This window comes from Rhea pennata, chromosome 5 (genome assembly GCF_028389875.1).
Source record: "Rhea pennata isolate bPtePen1 chromosome 5, bPtePen1.pri, whole genome shotgun sequence".
Lineage (NCBI taxonomy): Eukaryota > Metazoa > Chordata > Aves > Rheiformes > Rheidae > Rhea > Rhea pennata.
The window spans coordinates 46,906,179-46,927,199 of record NC_084667.1 but is presented as its reverse complement, the minus strand read 5'-3'; the positions used below and the strand labels follow the sequence as shown (position 1 = coordinate 46,927,199).

General features: G+C 39.3%; 1 protein-coding gene across 1 annotated transcript in view; it reads right to left on the bottom strand.

Annotated features, from left to right (window-relative positions):
- NRXN3 (neurexin 3) overlaps nt 1–20,761 on the bottom strand; it is a 721,730-nt gene extending 700,969 nt beyond the window's left edge. The window contains exon 1 of the mRNA XM_062576209.1: nt 20,660–20,761. Within this exon, the coding sequence (XP_062432193.1) occupies nt 20,660–20,761 (102 nt within the window). The remainder of the gene's footprint in view (nt 1–20,659) is intronic.
- Nucleotides 20,762–21,021: the final 260 nt, after the last annotated feature.

Below are 21,021 nucleotides of genomic sequence, written 5' to 3'. Positions count from 1 at the left end.
TTTCCAAGGATGGAGACTTCAAAACCTTTCTTGTCAACCTGCTCTATGTTCAACCACTTGCAAAGTAAAGAAGTGTTTTCTTATATTCAGATGGAATTTCCTGCATTTCAGTTTGTGCCCACTGCCTCTCGTCCTGTCACTGGGCACCACTGAGGAGAGTCTGGGTCTATCTTCTCTACACCTTCCCATCATATATTTATAAACATTTATAAGATCTCCCCAGAAACCTCCTCCTCCAGGCTAAGCTGCCAGAACAGTCTCAGCTTCTCCTGTATGACAGATGCTCCTGTTCCTTCATCACCTCTGCAGCTCTTTGCTGAACTTACTTCAGTAAACCCATGTCTGTCTTATACCGAGGAGCAGCCTTGTTAAAGTCAAAGTAAACAACATTCATTGCTCTCCCCTCATCCATCAAGTTAGTCACCTCATCATAGTAGGCTATCAGGTTGGTTAAGCACGATTACCGCTTTATAAATCCATGCTGGCTACTCCCAATCCGCATGCCTGATGCTTTTCACTGCAAACTCAATCACCTCTCTGCTAAGGACACTTATCTACTTGCAGGCATGCCTTTCAAAAAGTATTACTAATAGTAAGAATTATTTCCTAACAGCTTCCAAAAGGAAAGATGTGCTACAGAGAGCTTTCTGAGATCCTGTCAGCCCTCAAAGTCGCAGAGAAGCCCTAAGTCCTGAACTGCTATTTCTACACAGTGCTAACAACTAGCCATCCCATCCATGCTAACAGGCAACATAAAGGCAGATAAAAAGATAAAAGGGAGGAATCCAGACTGCCAGCTTCTTGCCCTAAGCCGCATTCCTCTATGCTTGTGAAGAGGTATCATATCTCAGAATGTTAAATGCTTAAATTACGTTAAATGCTTGAAGTAAGAGAAAAAGTAAACTTGTGTTAATCAGACCCTGCAATTTTGCCTGCACATTCCCATAAGAGTTGTAAGAGGAAGAGTTCACTGCCTTCAAAAGTTTCCTTTTTCCAGGCTGACATAACATTGTAAGATTGTTAAATGCTAAATGTTAAAGGAAAGCGTATAGGTAGCAAGTAATAGTTGAAGGGATTCTTCTGTTACAGAGAAGCATAAAGATCATGCTGTACCACTGTAAAAATTTAGAAATGGAGATTATTTCATTCCAATGTCCTAGGATACCATACAAGAAAAAAATTAAGGGCAGTAAGAGGAAATATGCATACAGGCATACATTGCTTCTGATTTTGTGGAAGATGTTTCACAAAGAAAGCTTTTCAGGAGACAAAGATAGAGAGATTGAGGCAGCACACCTGGGAAAAGGTCATTGCCCAAAGTCTCAAACCTAGTATGGATGAACTACAACCACTGGTTGAGTTCTAAATCTTGGAAAGAGTTCTGACACCTAACGTGGATTCTCAAATAGGCCAAGAAGAAATCTAAAATTCAGTTTAATTATCACTGTGACAGCCTTTTAACATACACAGGCATACACATTCTCTTTTCAGTACAGCCCAATGCAAGATTCTAGATTTAAGATCAAAGACTGTAAGTCACTCTCACACAATGGGAACGGTACTCAAGCCTTGTAAATAGTGACAATGAAAAGAGTTTGCATGTCTCAGTGCATAACCAATTGAACATGAAATGCTTCTATAAAGCAGTTGCTAAGAGGGCTGCTATGATTCTTCAGTGTGTAAGCAGTGAACTATCAAGAAAGCACAGAGAAAAGATATTGACTATGTATACAGTATTAGTGAAACACTTGGTAATACTGTGGGCCTGTTATCTTGCCTACGCTTTTAAAGGGATGTTAAAACGATAATAGGAGGAATTTCTAGCTAAAAAAAAAAAAAGAAAAAAAGTGTATCTTGAATATCTTGATACAGAATTCCCCCAAAGGATTTTTTTTTTTTTTTAATCAGATTATAAAATCAACAAACTATTCGGAAAACATTTCTGTTCTGTCAAATATAAATACATGGGGAATACAAGTGCTTATATCACAAGAGGATGACAAAAGTATTTTGCATCTGTGAGAACAACAGAGAATGTTGATCCAACCAAGAATAAATACGTTTTATTTTTAATTCCATAGACCTGGGTCACTTGCTCCGAAGAGTCTTAGAAGAGCTGAACGAGAAGATTTCTGATCCACTGAGGTTTATTTTTAATCTTGGAATAACAGAAAGATAATAGAAGAATAAAAGAATGTTAATGTTGAGTTAATGTTTTAAAAACTAGGACAGCATATGTAACTGTAGAAGTATTTAGCTAGCAGGAAACATCAACGCTGGCAGAAATATCACAAGATCTTCTATCCAAAGTGCTTAACAAAAACATTAAAGGATAGGAATACAATATTTAATGTCATTAGGTCTTCCTGTGTAAAAAGAGTTCCTGCCAAATAAACCTGATTATCATTTGAATGACAATTATAATAGCACAGATGAAATAGATTTTTTTAAGGCATTTGACTGAATACCACAACACAGTTCTGCTTAAATTAAAACTAACCAAGAAGCAAACAGAACATAATATTAGATAGGCAGATAGTCCACAGCTGACAGACCTCAAAAAGTAGTTGTCATTAGGGAATCTTTATTAAAAAGAGACACTCCTAACGCATCATAAGGATCAAACAACAACAACAACAACAAAGGCAAAACAAAACAGTTTTTAAAACAGTCAAATGCAAGAACATATGAGCTTATGAACATGGAATATAGGCCTCCTCCACAGCATCAAGAAGGGAAAGCTGTGGGGAAGCCGTAACTCTGCAAAGCAGAGACTTTGAAAAAAATATAGGCAGTATCAGAGGAGAAAGCATGAGCTTCCACTAAAGTGGCCAAAAATGCCAGTTTGATCTCAGGATATATGATCATGATAAATGGTAGAAGAGAATGTGTTGTTGCTTCTGCACATATAAAAAATTGAAAATAATATACCAAGCAGCTACAACATAATTTGAGGACTAGAATAAATGCCTTACATTAATATACATGGAACTCTATACGTTTAGTTTCTCAGAAGGAAGATTAAAAGGGACTTGATTATAATGAATAAGGGGAAAACACTGATTTCCAAAGCATCATTGTTCCAGTGCAAAATCACATCAGAAGGCCAACATTTGGGAGCCATTGTCAGACAAATTCCAAACAGATATAAGGCCTCATTTCTTTTAAAAGTAGGAGGCAATTAAACATCAGATTAACTGACCAAGGAAAGCAATAGATTGTTTTTTAATGCCTTGAAATTAAGAGCCATCTTTTGCCCATTCTTGAAGATATCCAAATTTATTAGATTTAATGTAGAGGAAGTAGGAGAAATTAAAACTTTGTAGTTTCAGAGCATCTATAAGCAGGAAAAACACATAAGTGAAGAAAAGGCTGTGCTGGTTGAACATGATGGTTCCTTCCGGCCTTAAAATCCTTTGACTTTTTGAAACCTGTATGTGTCACAAATCACTCAAGTAACAACAGAATAGATGACTGCAGATATGCTTTGGGTGGTAACTCTGCTGAGTTTAGCATGAGATCAGGAGTTCTGACTAGTGGTTTCTGTTCCTGATACTGCCACTGGTCTGTGGATAAATTTGCTCAGTTTTTCCTCAGGATCTCTTAGTTGAGCAAGTTAGTAATTAACTAAATAGTGCTAATACATCACATTCTCCTTTTCAGAGGGAAGAATTTACACATTTCCAAATAATAGTACTGGGGGGGGGGGTAGGGGGTATTGTCTCCAGCACCTAAAATACAGGAAAAAAAAAAAAAAAGTGCGAGAAATGTTATTTGTCCTTAAAACAACTTTAAGGAATAGAATACAGAAAATGACAAGTTTAACATTTTTTTTTTAACACAGCATCAGCTCACCTCCCTGAGATAGCAAAAAACAATCATTGGCTTTTAAGTTTCCAGTAAAGGACAACCCCACACAGATAGAGCGTGCAGAAGAAGGGCTCCCTTTGGCAGTAGTAAATGTATGTAACAGTTCCTTAAGCAGTTAGAGTCATAGGAGAAGAAATAATTATAGTCACATACACATAATCACAACACGAGCTTTATTCCTGGATCCAGAGAATCCTGAGCCCAAGCTAAAAACACAGGAGTTATCTGTATGCTGCTACTCCAGCTCACACTTACATGGAGAGATTTCATTACTGAATTTCCCTCCGAGCCTTTTCAGTATTCCTAAATTCCATATACAAAAGATCACTTAATACTGAAGCACAGGCATTTTTGGAAAGCAGCTTAGATGAAGTTTTATAGCACTACCTGTTAGTATCCTCATTTTGGATCAATTGCTTTGGGGCCCTTAATAATTACAAGCAGTTAAGGGAGCCTGAACAACCCGTCTTTCATTTCTCTCCAAACATCCAAGATTCATCTAGCCCTTCTTACTGCTCATTTCAGTTAAAGCCTCTTCCTCAACTGTATCCTGCCTGTCTCTCACACATTTATTTTCATTCAAATGGATATCATTACAACTTTGATCAATGTGGCACTGCAGCCTTCTTTGAACCCTTCTCTCTCTTCTCCTTCAGCCTCTCCCACATCTGTATCTCCCTTCCACATCTACAAGTTCCTGCTTAACTTTAGCCAAGCCTGTACATCAGGCCTTACACCAAATCGGTTCCCTACTCCTCTCACATCCCACTATTCAGCTCCTTTCCCCCCCACCTAGCTGCAAGCCTACAGGTACATTAATTTGCTGTGTAATACTTATAATGAAGGTGATATGGGTATCCTGATGAGTTTGTGCATCATAGTTAATACAGATTGAGTAGAGGAAGGTAAAGTAAATGCAGTACTTACTTGAAAATATTACAAGGAGTCTAGAAATGGTATAGCCATAGCAGCTAATATTTTAAAATAAAAAACTCCTAACTGGGTAGGATAGCATCCTATCTCTAACAATAGCCTCCTTAAATGCCCAGAACATTCTAACAATCTAACAGAGCAGGTGTGTGGTGTTATCCCCCAAAAATTGACTCCCAGCCCCCAGCAATTTGGGTCTCAGAGAGTTTGCACATAGGAGGTGATGTCCTTCTATTTTATAGACCATCATGAATTCTTCTTCTGTGAGTTTGCCCAACCACAGTAACATTCCTTGGCAAGCAATTCTATGGCTGAAACATCTGAAGTCTTTCCTTTTGTTTGTTCTGAATCTGGCCCTGCTTTTGTCATTTGATGCCATCTACTCTCTGTATTTTTAATAAATAAATAAAACTGAACTGCAGTTCCCTTTTAACCCTTTCCCATGTCACTCATTATTTTATGCCCCCCTATAATACCTTTTCTCAGTCAATTCTGTTAAGAGGAACTATAGTCTGCTTCCTTGAAAAGAACTCTCTTCTGACTTCTGATGATCCGTATTGTTCTCCTATGTTCTCCATTTTTAAAATATCTTTTTGAGATAAAAAGGCCAGAATGACAAACTGCATTCAAATGAAGGCACAGAGTGGTTTTACTTAACAACATAATGATATTCTCTGTATTGTTCTCCATTTCCTTCCTAATAATTTCTAACATTAGATATGCTAATTCCATCAATATTGAACACTAAGCAAATATTTTCAAAGATTTCTTTACTAAAAGATCAGAATTGACTCAAAGCCCATCACTGCATACAGAAAATTGGGACTGTTTTTCCTCCCTCCCAATATAATATACACCTTAGTTTGCATTTATGTCCTTTAAGCTGCCATTTTCTTATGCAGTCACTGAGCATTATTAGGTCTTTTTCTGTAATTTTCCAGACAATCTTCACCAGAGTATGTTTATATTCTCAGCAAAATGTATGCCTTCACCATCCACGTCCCTTTCCATTTATAATTCCACTAATGAATCTGCAAGCCTCAGCATGGATCCCACAGCTCTCCCCTACTAAGCCTTCCCAGGCAAAAATCGACCATTTAGTCACATTCTGTTTCTTACCTTCCCACCAGCTCTTCATCTGAGAAAGGACCTTCTTTCTTAGCCTACTGCTGTTTTACTTCTTGAAGAGCCTTTTGGTAAGGGATTTCACTGAAAGATTTTTGAAAGGTAGGCTACATTTACTGAAACTATCTAGTCCACTCTTGATTCCTTCCATAAATCCAAGGAAGCTTCCCTGGTTTACCCACTGAAAACACAAGGCCAATAATAAGAATAATAAGAAATGAGGAAACAGAACAAGAACTGAATTTTAAAAGCAAGCACAGCTGCTTTCCACATAGACCCAAAACTCCTAAGAAGGGATAGAAGTGATTTAAGAAATACAGTCAATGTCAAAGCTGTCATCTAAATCATTAACATGTAATGTATAGACTTTATAAGAAGTTCACAACAAGATGAAAGTTACTAACCAAATAAGTTACACACACAATTAATTTTTCCTATGATATATGACTTGTGTATCACAGAAGTTGTAAACAGGAAAGTAGCCTGGAGCCAGAAGAGCTATGCATATGCTAATTAAAGGAATATACATAATATATTTCTAGATATTGCTAATATATTAGATACATATAAGAAATAAATGGAGAAAAAGGAAGAGGAAGCAGTAACATGGCACTTCAAGGAGAGAAAAGCAGGTATACCAAGCTTAGGTAAAAGAAAAAGGAGGCATTAAGTGTTCTTCTCAGAATAAGATAGCTTCAGAACATTCTTAAATGTAAGAATAGTATTACTTATTTTGAGCTTCTCTTTGTAACTAATTTCAATAATACAACTTATTGTGCAACCACTACCTGGATAGAATAAACTAAATTTTCCCAGGTACAACTTCTACCTGGGATAGCTGACAAATACAGGATAGCCCTGTCCTTTAGGAGTGGCAAGTCATAAGGATCATGACTTGGCAAACTGTGTGAAAGTCTTTCACCTTTTCTACTGGCTTTTTTCTCTACAGTTCTTTACATCTTTAGAGAATGTTAATTCAAAAGCACATCCTTTCTGTACTATCTCCTTTGGGAGGCTACAACCATCACACCAAAAAGGATGTTGTAGGATAGATACCGATTACATGATCACTGTCAGTATTCTGTATCACTGGACAGAACATCTGGACCTGTCAGATGTTAATCTGACTGGTCCTCTTAATAAAAATCATGGGTATGAGAATCGCCATATAATAATAATAAAAAATCTGTTCACACTCTTTGTTATTTATCTCATCATCTGATTTGTCAGGAACACTGTCCAAACTGAACTCTAAACTGAAACCCATATATGAAATCCAAAAGACAACTGACACCTACATAAATCAAAAATATCAACCTCCTCTCCTATGCTCACAGATAGCTAAATATTAGCTCAATATGGTTGTTAAAAACATCCAAGAACCAAGTTTTTCAGGATCTGCTGCATTTTTAAGTCAGCAATTAATGATGCAAGTGAAAGCCTATATTTCCCTGTTTTGCTGCCCTCACGCTTTATACAATAATCTTCTCAGAGATACAGCAGCCGTGATGGGGAAAGAACTTGATATTCCTATTCAGAGTCTGGTCAAATTGTTCCAGTGGTTTGCTCAATCCAGCTACAAACATGCAAATTTCTGCACTGTCCTCCTTGCATTTTATTGAGATGTTTCGCTCATCTCAAGTATTCTGAATTTCATTCCTGAATCTGGTCTGATAGAAGCCCAGAAATCAACTGCATACTTATCTTCACATCTGTTCTGGATTTGAAATCTTTTGGAGCACTTCACAATCAAAGACAAATTGAAAAAAAATACTGGCAGGCAGCTGAGAGGCAGCTGAGAACAAAATGGTGTGGACCCTATCAGCCTTCTAAAATCACTGGCTTCATTCCCTGTTGCTGCTACCAACCAATAATAAAAAGTACATGCAGAAGCTGATTGTTTGCTTACCTCCTGCCCCTATCAAGGCAACATCTCACTGCATTCAGTTGTAGTAAAAGAGGGAAATCTCAAGTACAAGCAATCCAGCCAGGATGTTCTGCCAAGGTTGCCATTCCTAGCTGAGGAAATGCATATCTCCATTTTCCTCAGCCAGAGTGGGAGAACATAACCCCAAACACACATTATCCTAAAGCCTGCAAGTGTCAGCAATCCAAATAAACGTAGAACAATTAACAAAATTAACACAGCTTTAAATAGAGTCTGCTCACCAGATGCAGACTCCTAGCAGGGTTCTATCAAATGTGAAGTTATTACAGATTAAACCATTAATCATCTGTTCAGAGACTTGTTCTCAAATGCAAACCCCATTCCACTCTCCTCTGCTTGCTAACTCTGATACAATAAGAGAGCTCTACTGGCATCAAACACTGCTGTGTCACAGACTAGACTCACAACTAGCTCTCAGGGGTGCTAGAATTCAGACACAACAACTCAGTCACTTCCAGTCTGGCTGGAGGAGCTTGGTAACCAGCACACATTGTATTGCTGCTTTACTGGGTGCAACTGTTATTGTTCAGTTGTGTGTCATCAGCCCCATGCCACTGACAAATAACTAATGCTCTCCCTTAGCTTGAGTGCTAAGGTCTGTGCTTATGAAGTAGAAAGATTTGAGTTTTCTCCCCCCTGGCAATGTGAAATCCCCAGTAGCCACAGTATGCAATAGAGCAATCTTCCTGACATTCCATTCAGACTTGTTGCAATAATCACTTTCTTGTTGTAGATAATCACTACATCTGCATCTTTATAGTTGCAAGAAGAAGCGGGGAAAAAAAATAACTCATGCTTGGACTCTTGTCGTATCAGTTCTAATACTTATGTAACTGTAGCTCAAAGAGTGTAAACCTTTGTTATAAGTACTTGAGAGCTATAGTCACATCTTTTTTTTTTTGTATATCTATATTATGCCCACTGATTTGCTTAAGGACCCAGATACATCGATGTTAAATTTGAACTAAATGAATTTAGCTAGTGCAGTCTGAAGCAGGGAGAGAGAAAAATCCTAAACCACAGACATCACAACAGACAACATAACTAGGGGTAGGAAAGCCAAAGAGAAGCAACGGCAAAAAAAAATCAGAACAAAGAAAATCAGAGAGCAGACCACAGTTCAGTATGGTAGTCCAAAAGAAAAAAAAAGGGGGGGGGCACATCAACAGGTAAAACAAATAGCTCTTCCACCATGTAAAGTTTAGCTCAGTGTAGTCCAATGGTTTGCAGCAGATCCAGCCCACTGCCCGTTCATGCAGACAGTCTGAGTAACAAATGATCTCAATTAGTTGAGTTCCTCCTCCTGTCCTACTCACCATTGATAGCTAGCTGGCTTACTGCTCCAGAAGTGGAGGACCTGGGAGGAGAAGTACAGCCTACTCACTCAACAGTAAAACCTGTCATCTTTCCTTGCCTCCCTGTTGGCTTTCGGTGGTGGGTAGCAGCAGGTCAGTCTTCCCCACTTCTCACAATACACACATACTTCATAGCAATAGTCCAGCCTTCTGGGTCAGGCAAAAAGATATATTCAGTGGCTGCTGCTTCAAAAGAGATGACACTTGTCAAGTGAGAAATAGACCACTACTTCCAGAAAAACACTAACGGAAGTTCTAAAATCAAGATGCAGCCCTTGTATACCATGACTGAATGATCACAACCTACCTGAAAGCACAGCTACAGTATGATATTCACTGCTAGGCACCTCCAGAGCAAAAAAATGGAAAGACTGATAAGAGAAAAAACAATTGCCAAGAATGTTGAGAACATCTCAATGGCCCCAAGGTTAGGCTGGAATGGGATTAAGCAGAAGTCCTAGCCTCAAATTCAGTGGTGTCAGTTCCTACTAGTAAAGGTGGAAAATATTTTCAAAAGAAGTATAGCTACTTTCATCAAAAGAAAATGGGATAGGGGGAATAGTTACCTAGGGAGTGGAGTCCTTTTAAATCCTAAGCTTCAAGCAGATCTTCAAATACAGAAGGAAAGTTATTTTTCTCTCTACAGCTATGCCAAGAGTCAGAGGACATATCACAGCACTGGAAAAAATATTAAGTTCTTCATGTACCATGTCATTATCTCTGCCTGCCTCAAACTCTGAATACAATCCCAGGCACTCCTAGGCTGAGGAGTGCCTGTTTTAATACACATTTAAACAGAACAGTTTGTTACTTTCTCTCCTCTGTAATTTTCAGCTCAGTTTGGATTATGAATGTTATGAATCTTGACTCTCCAGAACTATCTTGTCTATTTTTATAATTGCTAATATAAGATAGATCCTCAGCAATCTCTTTAATGCAACATGAGGGGTAACAAATACAAGAATTTCTCCTATACTTCTGATTATTTACCTGAACCAAGACCTTATTAATCTCAATGAACTACAAACCCAACCAAAGCAAGAGCAGCATGTTTACTTTCATCATAAGCTGAGAACCTCACGCTTTGGACAACTGAAGTTAAGAGCACAGTGGCTGACCACCACTGTCACTTAAGATGGGGCCACATTTGGCTAATGGGATAGGAAAAAGATAGCCAAAAAATAGCACATGGGGACTGCTCACCTGGGGACATTAGTGGAATGCTCTATTACTGGTGGTATACATCAGCCTGCTGGCTACACTGCCCAGCAGTGACAACAGCCTCCATTTCTGGTTTCTTCCCTAGGCACCTTTTCCAGTGACAGTTGGGAGTGAGTTAGACTGGGTTAGGCCAGACTTTGTTCTAGCTCCATGGATGATCTTTAATTAGGAGTAGCAGTGGTGGTACAGAGTTCAAACAGCCATGCAAAAAGATGCCTCCTGTGACTCATGCACAGAGAGTTTCAGTGTCTGTGGTATCTGAGTTTGTCCATCAGTGCTCTAAAACATCCACTCCAACTACATACATGCTTCATTAACTGGACTTTGGTGATTACTTTTGCTAAACTTTCTAAGAGTGCATTAACTTTAGGAATTTAATCCAACTAAACTGTTGCTATATGAATTATACTTCAATCCCACAAAAAAGCATGTACTAGAACTAACCTAGAATGCCTGTGAGTTGCTATCTGCCTACTGATAAGAGCTCTAGCAAACAAAACACTCTATTGTAATAAATACGATCTTAACTTAAACCAGTGTTTAATTTGTGGACAGAGCTATAAAAACAGCAATTTGAGCTTCCAGGGTCCTTATTACTATAGCATTCTAAGGCCTTTGCTACATAAATTTCACTTAAAAAAAAGTTTAGGTGCCTACTGATTTTTTTTTCAGTACACAGATGATAAACTAACAAACACATCCTCATCTCCTGTACAAAAGTCAGCTGAAACTTTGGCTCCTTTCTCTTTGGCTCTCTCATAGCTTAATAAGCACAGAATAATTATGTCACCTCATTTTCTTCCTCAAATTCCTTCACTAAGGCCTGATTTCAGGAGAAAATTTCAAATTGCTGTCCTGCTCAACAGTCTAGAGCTGTTCACTGTAGCCTCATCACCTCCTCTTTGTTCTCATTGCTATTTCAGTATCTGCATTATCACTGCTGCTCTAAACTGATTGCCTTTGGTGCAGGAATCTTCTTTTTAGGTCTTGCTGAGTCAAACTTTGTGTATCCTAGCTCATTTACAATAGAATAAATACCAGTTTTACCATTACTTAATTACCTCTCTTCCCCTTTCTGACCTTATTTTTTCACTCTGAAGGGTTATTCGGTATAATCCTATGAAATACTAAAGCAAGAAAGTTTTTGTGGTTGAATGAACTCTTTGTGTAGAAGTTACAGGGCATAAGTACTCCACTCTTCCACTTTGTATTTGGTGAAAAACATTTCATAAAATAGATTGAACAATAATTGAGGCTAGTTCATATTATTTTGCATCAAATACGCATCCAGTATCATTACGCCAGCAAAAGTCTTGGTATAGATGCAAATAAGCTGAGCTGACAAAAGCTCTTTTGTCATCCATAGAGGCAATACAATAATGACAGTAGCAACTTTTCTTCTGTAGTGTAGACAAGGCCTAAGCTACATAAGGAACAGGGGCTTTGAATAACTCACTAGCTAAGGCAAAGCTGCAATACTGACAGCACATTAATACCTCTAACAAGGATACTGCTTTTAGTTTGTGTGCCAGGCTATTAATACTTACCTATAACAGAAATGTGCCAACATAAGAATGTGAAATATTAACCTCCGGAAAGTAGAGACACACATGTACTTCAGTAAAGAGTCTCCCCAGAACCAGTAGAATTTTAGATTCTAAGTGGATCTAAAACTGAAAGAAGATCATTTCCCATTGTAGGTCAGATATGAAAGAAATCTCTGAAAAAAATGGCACTTATGATGAGATTTCTATTATCTTTGGCTGAAACTTAATGGAAACAGCTCAAAGAAGATGAAAAACTCTCATCAAATTCTGCCCACATTCAAAAACAAGCTCCAACGCCAACTGTCTGTTCAGGACTGATTTTCATTTGAACAGTGCCCCGAATCAATCTCCGTTGCTTAGATTGCTTGGCAGCAAGATCTAGCCTGGATTTCTCCTTCATTTCCCCACCTGAGCTGACTCAAAAAGAGAAGGTGGGAGAACATTTTATATTCACCAACAACAATTCAATTGGCTAGGTAAGATACACTTTTGATGTAATTGATACTTTGCAGACAAGTTTGCTGGTGATACCAAACTGGGAGGACTGACTGATACATCAGAAGGCTGTGCTGCCATTCAGAGAGACCTGGACAGGCTGGAGAGTTGGGCAGAGAGGAACTTCATGAAGCTCCACAAGAGCAAGTGCTGGGTCCTGCACCTAGAGAGAAGTAACATCATGCACCAGAACTGATCTGCTGGAAAGCAGCTCTGCAGAGAAGGACCTGGGAGTGCTGGTGGATGACAAGTTAACCAATGTGCCCTATTGGCCAGGAAGGCCAAGGGTATCCTGGGGTGCATTAGGAAGAGTGTTGCCAGCAGGTCAAGGGAGGTGATCCTGCCACTCTACTCAGCCCTGGGGAGGCCTCATCTCGAGTACTGTGTCCAGTTCTGGGCTCCCCAGGACAAGAGAGACATGGAGCTACTGGGGACAGTCCAGCATAGGGCTACAAAGATGATGAGAGGGCTGGAGCATCTCTCTTATGAGGAAAGACTGCGAGAGCTGGGCCTGTTCAGCCTGGAGAAGAGAAGACTGAGAGGGAATTTTATCAACGTCTACATTAGCTTAAGGGAGGGTGTCAAGAGGATGAGGCCAGATTCTTCTCAGTAACACCATGTGACAGGACAAGACGCAATGGGTACAAATTGAAACATAGGAAGTTCCACCTGAATATGAAGAAGAACTTCTTTACTGTGAGAATAGGTAAGAACAACTGGAATAGGTTGCCAAGAGAGGTTGTGGAGTCTCCTTCTCTGGAGATATTCAAAAGCTGCCTGGATATGATCCTGTGCAACTTTCTTTAGGTGACCCTGCTTGAGCAGGGGGGTTGGACTAGGTGATCTCCAGAGGTCCCTTCCAACCTCAACCGTTCTGTGGTATGTGCCCCACACAATCTTCTGAGGTTTGTTTTTCACAGTCCTCTCTCTCTCAGCTTGACAGGAATGTACAAGGAAATTGAGGTAAAACAAGAATAAATTAGTAAATATTGCTGGTAAAGAATAGAAATTCACCAAAGGAACAAGGTTGCAATGATTCCAGGAATATCTAGTATTTACCATTAAGAACATCAGTGAGTTGTGACTCTTACACGGTACTGAAGACATAGGTTCTTCCTGTTGGGAGAAAGTAATATCCAATGGAAAGACATGAAGCAGTAGATAATACATCCCTGTTTTACCTCTTGCTCTATCAATGACTGGCTCTATGATGTTGACCAAGCCATACCACATGCATACCTCATTTACAGTATTCAAAGGGAGAAGATAATGATACGTACTTCCTTTGGTACGGCAGTTTAGCCTTGGCTTTGAAAGAAACCAGAACTGCTAAGGTCCTTTGAAAAAGCCAGCCACTGAACTCTACAGATGAAGGGCCCTATGAGCTACGTATTATTAATCATTACGAATAAGATTTTTAGTGTCTGTATTTCTTAAGTATAGAGTTACAATGCTTCAAACTTTGTACCAAAGAAAAAAGAATCAGAAACTACGCAAATGTACTCCAAAATTATCAAGATATTTATGTGCCACATCAAACTGACTCAGATATTTTGATCTTTTTTTGAAAAACTTTTTCCTAGAAGTTCTCAGTCTAGGATATTCTACTTTATTCGTGTTAAGTATGTGGTAAAAATTAAGAGATTTAATTCAAGTAAAATGGTATTAGAGAAGAACAAGTTCAGAAACTACATGGATTGCTAGGTACTTTTGTTCATCTATGCCTATACTCCCTCAGATAATTATTAAGTATTAGCACTACGCTACTGTACCACAAGATGCTTTTTTCTCTACATGCTCCACCTGCATCAACAGATCTCACCTCTGGCCTTCAATTGCCTGTGACTCACAGATACTACATAGAAGTCTACATCCTGTCTTCTTGCTCCTCGCTTCACAGAACAGGTCTCTATGAGCATAAGCCACTGCCAATTTTCCACATTGGAATGGTTGCTTGCTTTGGTTCACAGAACGAGTGTTCCTTTTTTCGCTCATCTTTGCTTAACAATTCCCTAAAAAAGCCACTAGTAAAAAATTAACTAAATTGAGCCTTGTCCAGAGAGGTTGAAATTCATTACTGTGTTAAATGTTAGTATTGGGACCACGCACCATTTAAGACTCATTTCCATTTGACCTAAGTGGTGTTATAGATCTTTTCCTACACTTGTGTAGGGGGTAAATTTTCCTCTAGTAATTATTTCTCAGAAAAGACACTTAGCTGATCCCATCTTTTATGGTTATTGGGTGCTGTGCATGTGTAAACATACAGGCAAACCACACAATGGAGGAACAATGCCACTTGCTCCGGGCAGCACAGCAGAGGCCTGGCAGGGCTCTTAAAATGAGCCCTGCTCAAAATATTGTCAAATGTCATCCCTGTTGTTGTCTTCCAAATCAACACGTTATTATATTCATACAACAAGGGCACCAAAAAACTTTATCAATGCCTTCCTGTTATCATTATCAACCTGTTCCACTGGGTACTCTGTGGATGCACACAGATACATAATGCTTGACTCACAATATGTACAGCCTAGAGGTGCAACATAGAATGATTCACTGCTGCAAAAGTGAGGTGTCTATGAGTGAGGGACACGGGCAAAGCTTTACAAGCATCTAGATCCAGAAGTTTAGGAATGAGAGTCCCCATTAGGGCTTTTCGTGATGTTCTTGCCAGAACATCAACAGGAGATGAAAGCTAAGAACATGACATATTTTGAAAAGGATATTCATATCCAGCCTTTCACCAGGCTTTACCTACCTCTACTCAGTATCATTAGACCCTCCCTTGGTTTTTCAAATATTAAATTTACTAAATAAACAGATTGATCCAAAAACAATAGAGCAGCTGGAGCAGCAGGGGGAAGAACAGCAACATGTGTGGGCAATTAATGTCATTGATGTTCTAATTGTCTCAGCAGAGCACCAGTGAAATTCTTCCCACTGATGATTCCTGACTTACAAGCTCCTCTTATGAGGCTCTGTTAAAACTGTTGTGCTGGAACAGCATAGTGGGCACCCAAATGCTTTTTGGCTATCTGGCCTCCCCATTATGGATGGACTCTTTTTAGTATGACCTTCTCCCTCTGCCCTCTTCCCACTCAGGCTGTTTTTCTCTGCTTCCAACGTCTTTAGCACTTCTCCTTCCACATGCACCATCTATTCAATCTCCTCCAGAGTGTGGCATTCCATCCAGAAAACCTTGTCCTCAAACAGAAATCACATCACCATTAATATTATCCATACAAATATGTCTGAAAAAAGACCTGGCTTGCAGACAGCATCTGAGATGTGCACACGGCAACTGGACAAACCTCACGAACCAATTGGAAATCTGGCTCCTGGCAGTTAAATTGCAGAAACAGATGATCTGAGCTTTCACAGCTTTCTCCCATCACAGCCCACTGACCTCTGCTATAATTTTTGCCATATTCCACCCATATGAAAACCCCACTCCTTCCATCAAGCTGTAACCAACAATCGACATTTTTCAGAATTGAGACTTCGATAAAGCATTGCCAGAAACATGCAAAGATTTCATAAGTTCTCCCACACACATCAATTCTCTACTGGCCACCTTAAGCTCTTCTAAAGCACCTCCATCTGTACTAAGTACTGCTCCAAGTAAACTAAATCTGAACGGCTGGCTCCCTAACAGCCTCTAGGAAACATTTTGCTACTCTCCCTTTCCTGGCTATCAGAAATTAAAATCCAGTTTTCCCACCTTGCCTACATAGCTAAAGTTTCCACACAGCCCACTCTTCATCTCCAGTCCTGACTACTTGAACTTCCTCCATGGGACTCCCATCCCATGTCTCCAGTACATGAAAAATACAGCCGTTGGCATTATCTTTCTTATCTTACCTCCCTTCTGGCCGTATTGGCGTTTGCTAAATACTATTAAAAGATCTTTTTCCCTTTTGACCTTCAGGCAGCGCTTCTTTCTTTTTATCCATTCACTGATTCTTAAAGCATTGTCACTCCTTTCCTGATACCTACTAAAAAACAATTGTGCCCATTTGTCATGGATGTGCTACCCAAACTGTAAGTCTGTTTTCCTCCATCATAGGAAATGCACCAGCTTTTCCTCAAAATTCCTCTAGAATAATTTATCTTAAGATAGAAGGTCCAGAAAGTCTTAGATTTCATGCAAATACATTTCATTAATATACGTTTGATGTCTATATACTGCACTATTTACATATTCTGCCTTTTTAATTTTTAATGAAAAAGGTTTGCTTCTATTTTTCAATCTTTCTCCCGCATCACAGTGTCAGTTGTACTGCAACGCAGAACAGGACTGACAAGCTACAGATATCTGTAAAATATAAGCAATGCTACTACATATTGGGATTTATTTAATTCTAATGAAAATGAAATAAAAAATAAAACTACATGTTCAGCACTTGGATTTGCGATGTAGGTATACTACTGCTAGTAACTTAACAGAATCTCTACAATCAGCACCTGTACCTGGCAAGGAAAAGAAGAGACAGGAAAAGTCTATATTCTGTAGTGAGAGGAGGAAATACTGGCTCACTCAGTTCAAAGTAAACATGACTACCTTCACCAGAAGTTTGTCTAGACTTTACAGAGGAGGAGTCCTGAGATCCTTAGTTCCTTGTCAAGAGACCAACCAACCCTCTTTCTCACTTACTCACTCTCACACTCCAAGGGACTAATTCCTTCTAGTCAAGGCTTATACGCTTTGACAGTATGAAGCTTCAACTCTGTCAGAGTTGCCCCTCCTCCTACCACCAGTTACAGCTGAGAGTGGAAAAGTCCTTCCCAGCTGCAGAGGGACAGAGAGGATCATTAGGCACTCTGCCCCATTGCACTTCAGCACCTGCATGTAATCTCAGAGGAAGTGGGAAGGCGATGCTTCACTCAGAGTGTCCTCTTAGCCCCCATGCTAGCAGCATTAGTTACTGCAGTGTGAGGCTAACAATGTAGATGAAATAAGAGATTACAGGTGCAGGTAGAAAGTCTCACCCCAACACCTGTGACAATCACTCTACCTCCATAAGGGCCTCAGACAGCCCCAGGGGAAGACTTCAACAAACACAGATGAGTAAGAATAGATCTTTCTGCTCTAACACCTTCAAGAGATTGGAACAAGGTTTGGCAGGCTGTTCTTTCTAGGATATTTTTCTTAAAAGCTCAAACTTCTTTAGTACTGGCTGACAAGAGACTAAGTATCCTTCTTTGATGCACAGAAGCTTAAAAACAACCTATAAGGATGCATTTATGAAATATATTGCCATGTGGTGCAGGAAGCCAAGTAAAGTTCCCTGTGGTCAGTTCTGGAACCAGAAATATTATAGACGCACAAGTAATGCACTAACCCAGTTTTGCCTCTTCGAGGATCAAAGGTAGCTACCCTTGAAAGTCACGCTGACCTCTACAGACATTCTAGCTTTCAGAGCTAGCTCAGGCTTCTCTCATACCATGCTGCACTGCATTGCACAGATACACCCTAAAACTCAAAAATACTATCCCCTAATTTGGGGTAGATTGAGCTTTGCCATCAGCATCTTCTTCTCTAGCAAAGGAGAGAATATCAACACTGTAAGGAGCTTCACAAAGCAAACTAATTTCTGCCTGACTCATTCAAAGCTCCACTTAATGAAAGCACTTCCTGCTTTGACAAATGAGAGTAATTTACTACAAATGCAATGAAAACCCTTCTCAGTCTAAGTAACAGGCTTTCTGGTTAGACCCACTTCCTTGCACATATAAAGATTATGGCTCCACCCGTGATTTTTTTCAGGACTCTGACAGTTATTTAACGCTTCTCTTTCACCATTAATTGCAGCCTCTGTTTGCTAAAACTAGATCTAGATCTGACAAAAAGCACAGCTGTCAGTTGTCTTTATTCTTTCTAGTAATAGCATGGAGTAACTTGGTCTCTGGCTGAAGGGGTCTGGAGGAATGATGGACTGGAAATGCAGGAAGTCTTAATTGGCAGCATAGCTTTCTTTATGAAATTCTACATTTCCCCATTTATCCCATTTCCAGATGTTTCCTCCTTACAACCCTGAGCTACACTTCTATCTGGTGAATAGGGTACACTGAAATTGTCCTCAGAGCCAGGGAAACATACATTTTGTGCACGTTTTCATGGCAACTGAAAGCATTACATTATCGCTACTAACAGCAGGTTGCTATTAAGCAGACTTGTTGCTCACACCCAGCTAGTACCAGTCTGTGTTTAAGTCTAGACAACTCCTCATACGCATTTCCTGTCATAGCCTAGTCAAATGAAGATTACAAACTACATTCTGATAATCCGTTTTCTTCCTTTCATTCTCATTCTTAAGTGATTGGTTGGGTTTTCTTCACACAGAGCACTGTAAGACTTGAATGGCTATGTAAGTCACTCTTAGCATATTGTGCAAGCTAACAGAATACAAATGATTATATAAATAGTAAAGCTGCTGAAGATTTTCTTGTTACTTTCTCTGCTCCATTGGCTTGACTTAAAGCATAGATAAAAATGGCCTCTTCTAAGTGTTATGTTCATATCATTCATAAATAAAATTAAGATCATGATTTAAAGAGACACAAAGAAGCTTCATCTGCCCTCAATTTCAATCAAACTGAGTGCTCAGTGCCTACAAGAATCAGGCCCAAGGCTCTATGTATGAAAACAAGACGATTTGATCTCTGCCTGACAGATTTATTCAGCAGGGCAGTTTCCTTTCCGATATAATATTGAAGTCATATGCTAATTTCCAGCACATGTGTGTCTCCTTAATTAATCCAGAAGTCAGGTAGGACAGGAGCTCCAGACTGATGGCCATTACTCACATCAAAGGACTGGCACATTATATATAACCCATGACACCATGTGTTGAGCATTTGTTGGACAGTACACTTGTAAAGCAGTTTTGGATATAGAACTACTCAACACTGCTGTTTCCATGACTTCTACATGAAAACTCACTTCTGCCTTCCCTTTGATATTAAATGTTGATGCAAAGAGAATATCATGACAGCCCTTGTGGCTTCAAATAAAATTAGACTGACCCAGCCACACCCTATGAAAAACTGTATTACTGTAAAACTATGACATGAGGTAGAAAACTCTCACAAGAAACTTAATTCTGAACAGGCCACGAAGCTGTCTGATAGAAAACTTCAGCATAGCTTTTAGCAAGCTTTATCTAACACACTCTATGGGTATGTCAATATCTGTATCTTCAATAATGACAGCAATCATTAAAAATTCTATCAGGAGAACTATGAGAAAAAACAAATGCTGACTGTAGAGAATGGCCCCTTCTTGATGCCAACTGCATCAAGTTTCAGACATGGGCTGCAGCTTCATCTTTTATTTTAAGGGAACACTAGCCTACTATTCTGATTCCTGCTGCTAGCCAGTCTAACCTCTACTACCAATGTGTGGATTTTCTCAAAGCTGTGACACAGCTGTGACAAAACTATGCGATAAGGGCAGCCCAAGACACAACACAGCATGACACAGCATGATTTTGGAAGCCATCTAGCTTTCCTGACCAATGCATCAATGCTCTGCTGGTAATTCCAATTACCAGTATAGTCTGCTTCATATCCACATACCACATTATTATCATTTCTCCATTATATCTTCATGCTGCATTTTGTCACCTGATTTTATGTATTTTGTACTCCTCAACTCTGAATTTTCTGGTGTTTCTCTATCTTCCTGGATAACTGAGAAATAACTATATTCATAGGTGAAATCCAGGAGGTAGAAAAGATCCTAAAAGGCTTCTGACTGAGTATATTTTTCACCCAAAAATGCTGCTCGGCAATCAACAACTACTTATCTTCCTTTTTTTTTTTTTTTTTTTTTTAATGGATATTTCCTTAATGCCTAGAGGGTTGTATCACTTCCTTCTGAACGGCTAACAGCCTACAGAAGACACATCTTCTGCTATCACATGTATTTTTTCTGTAATCCAGTACTAGAAGTCTGACTCTTAACAAAAGACTGTGAGTTTGTGATTGATGCCTTGTGTCCAGCTGAATGATGAGTTTATCCTTATTGAGCTGTTACAATATTAGCATAAAATTCAGCATCAAGGAAAGACACTGAGTGTATAATGAGAAGGTGGGAAACAGTGATAATTTAGAAAAAACAATATTACAGAAACAAGAAAAGGTCATTATTTTGAAACAGTTACCTCTTTGAGGCAGCCCATGAAGTTGTTGCTTACTGGAGAGCCAGGTAAATCGGCAGTACTGGGACTCCCTCCCACATAAAAGAAGTCATCTGAACCCAGCATGGTGTAGTCCTCCTGGGTGTAGCCCGTGGTGGTAAGGATGCCATCCACAGAGATTGTCACCTGTTCAAGGAACACAATGAACAAAGAAAATCCCAGCAATGACCTTACGATCCTGAACAGAAAAAGTTACCTTCCCTATATTTTTACGTCAGTTTTATTACGGATTTTGTTGAGAATTGGCGTGTATTTTTTAGCACAACCAAGCTCCATTTTCTGGTCTGCTTTACCCACAACAGAAACACTCCACCATTTGCTTATCC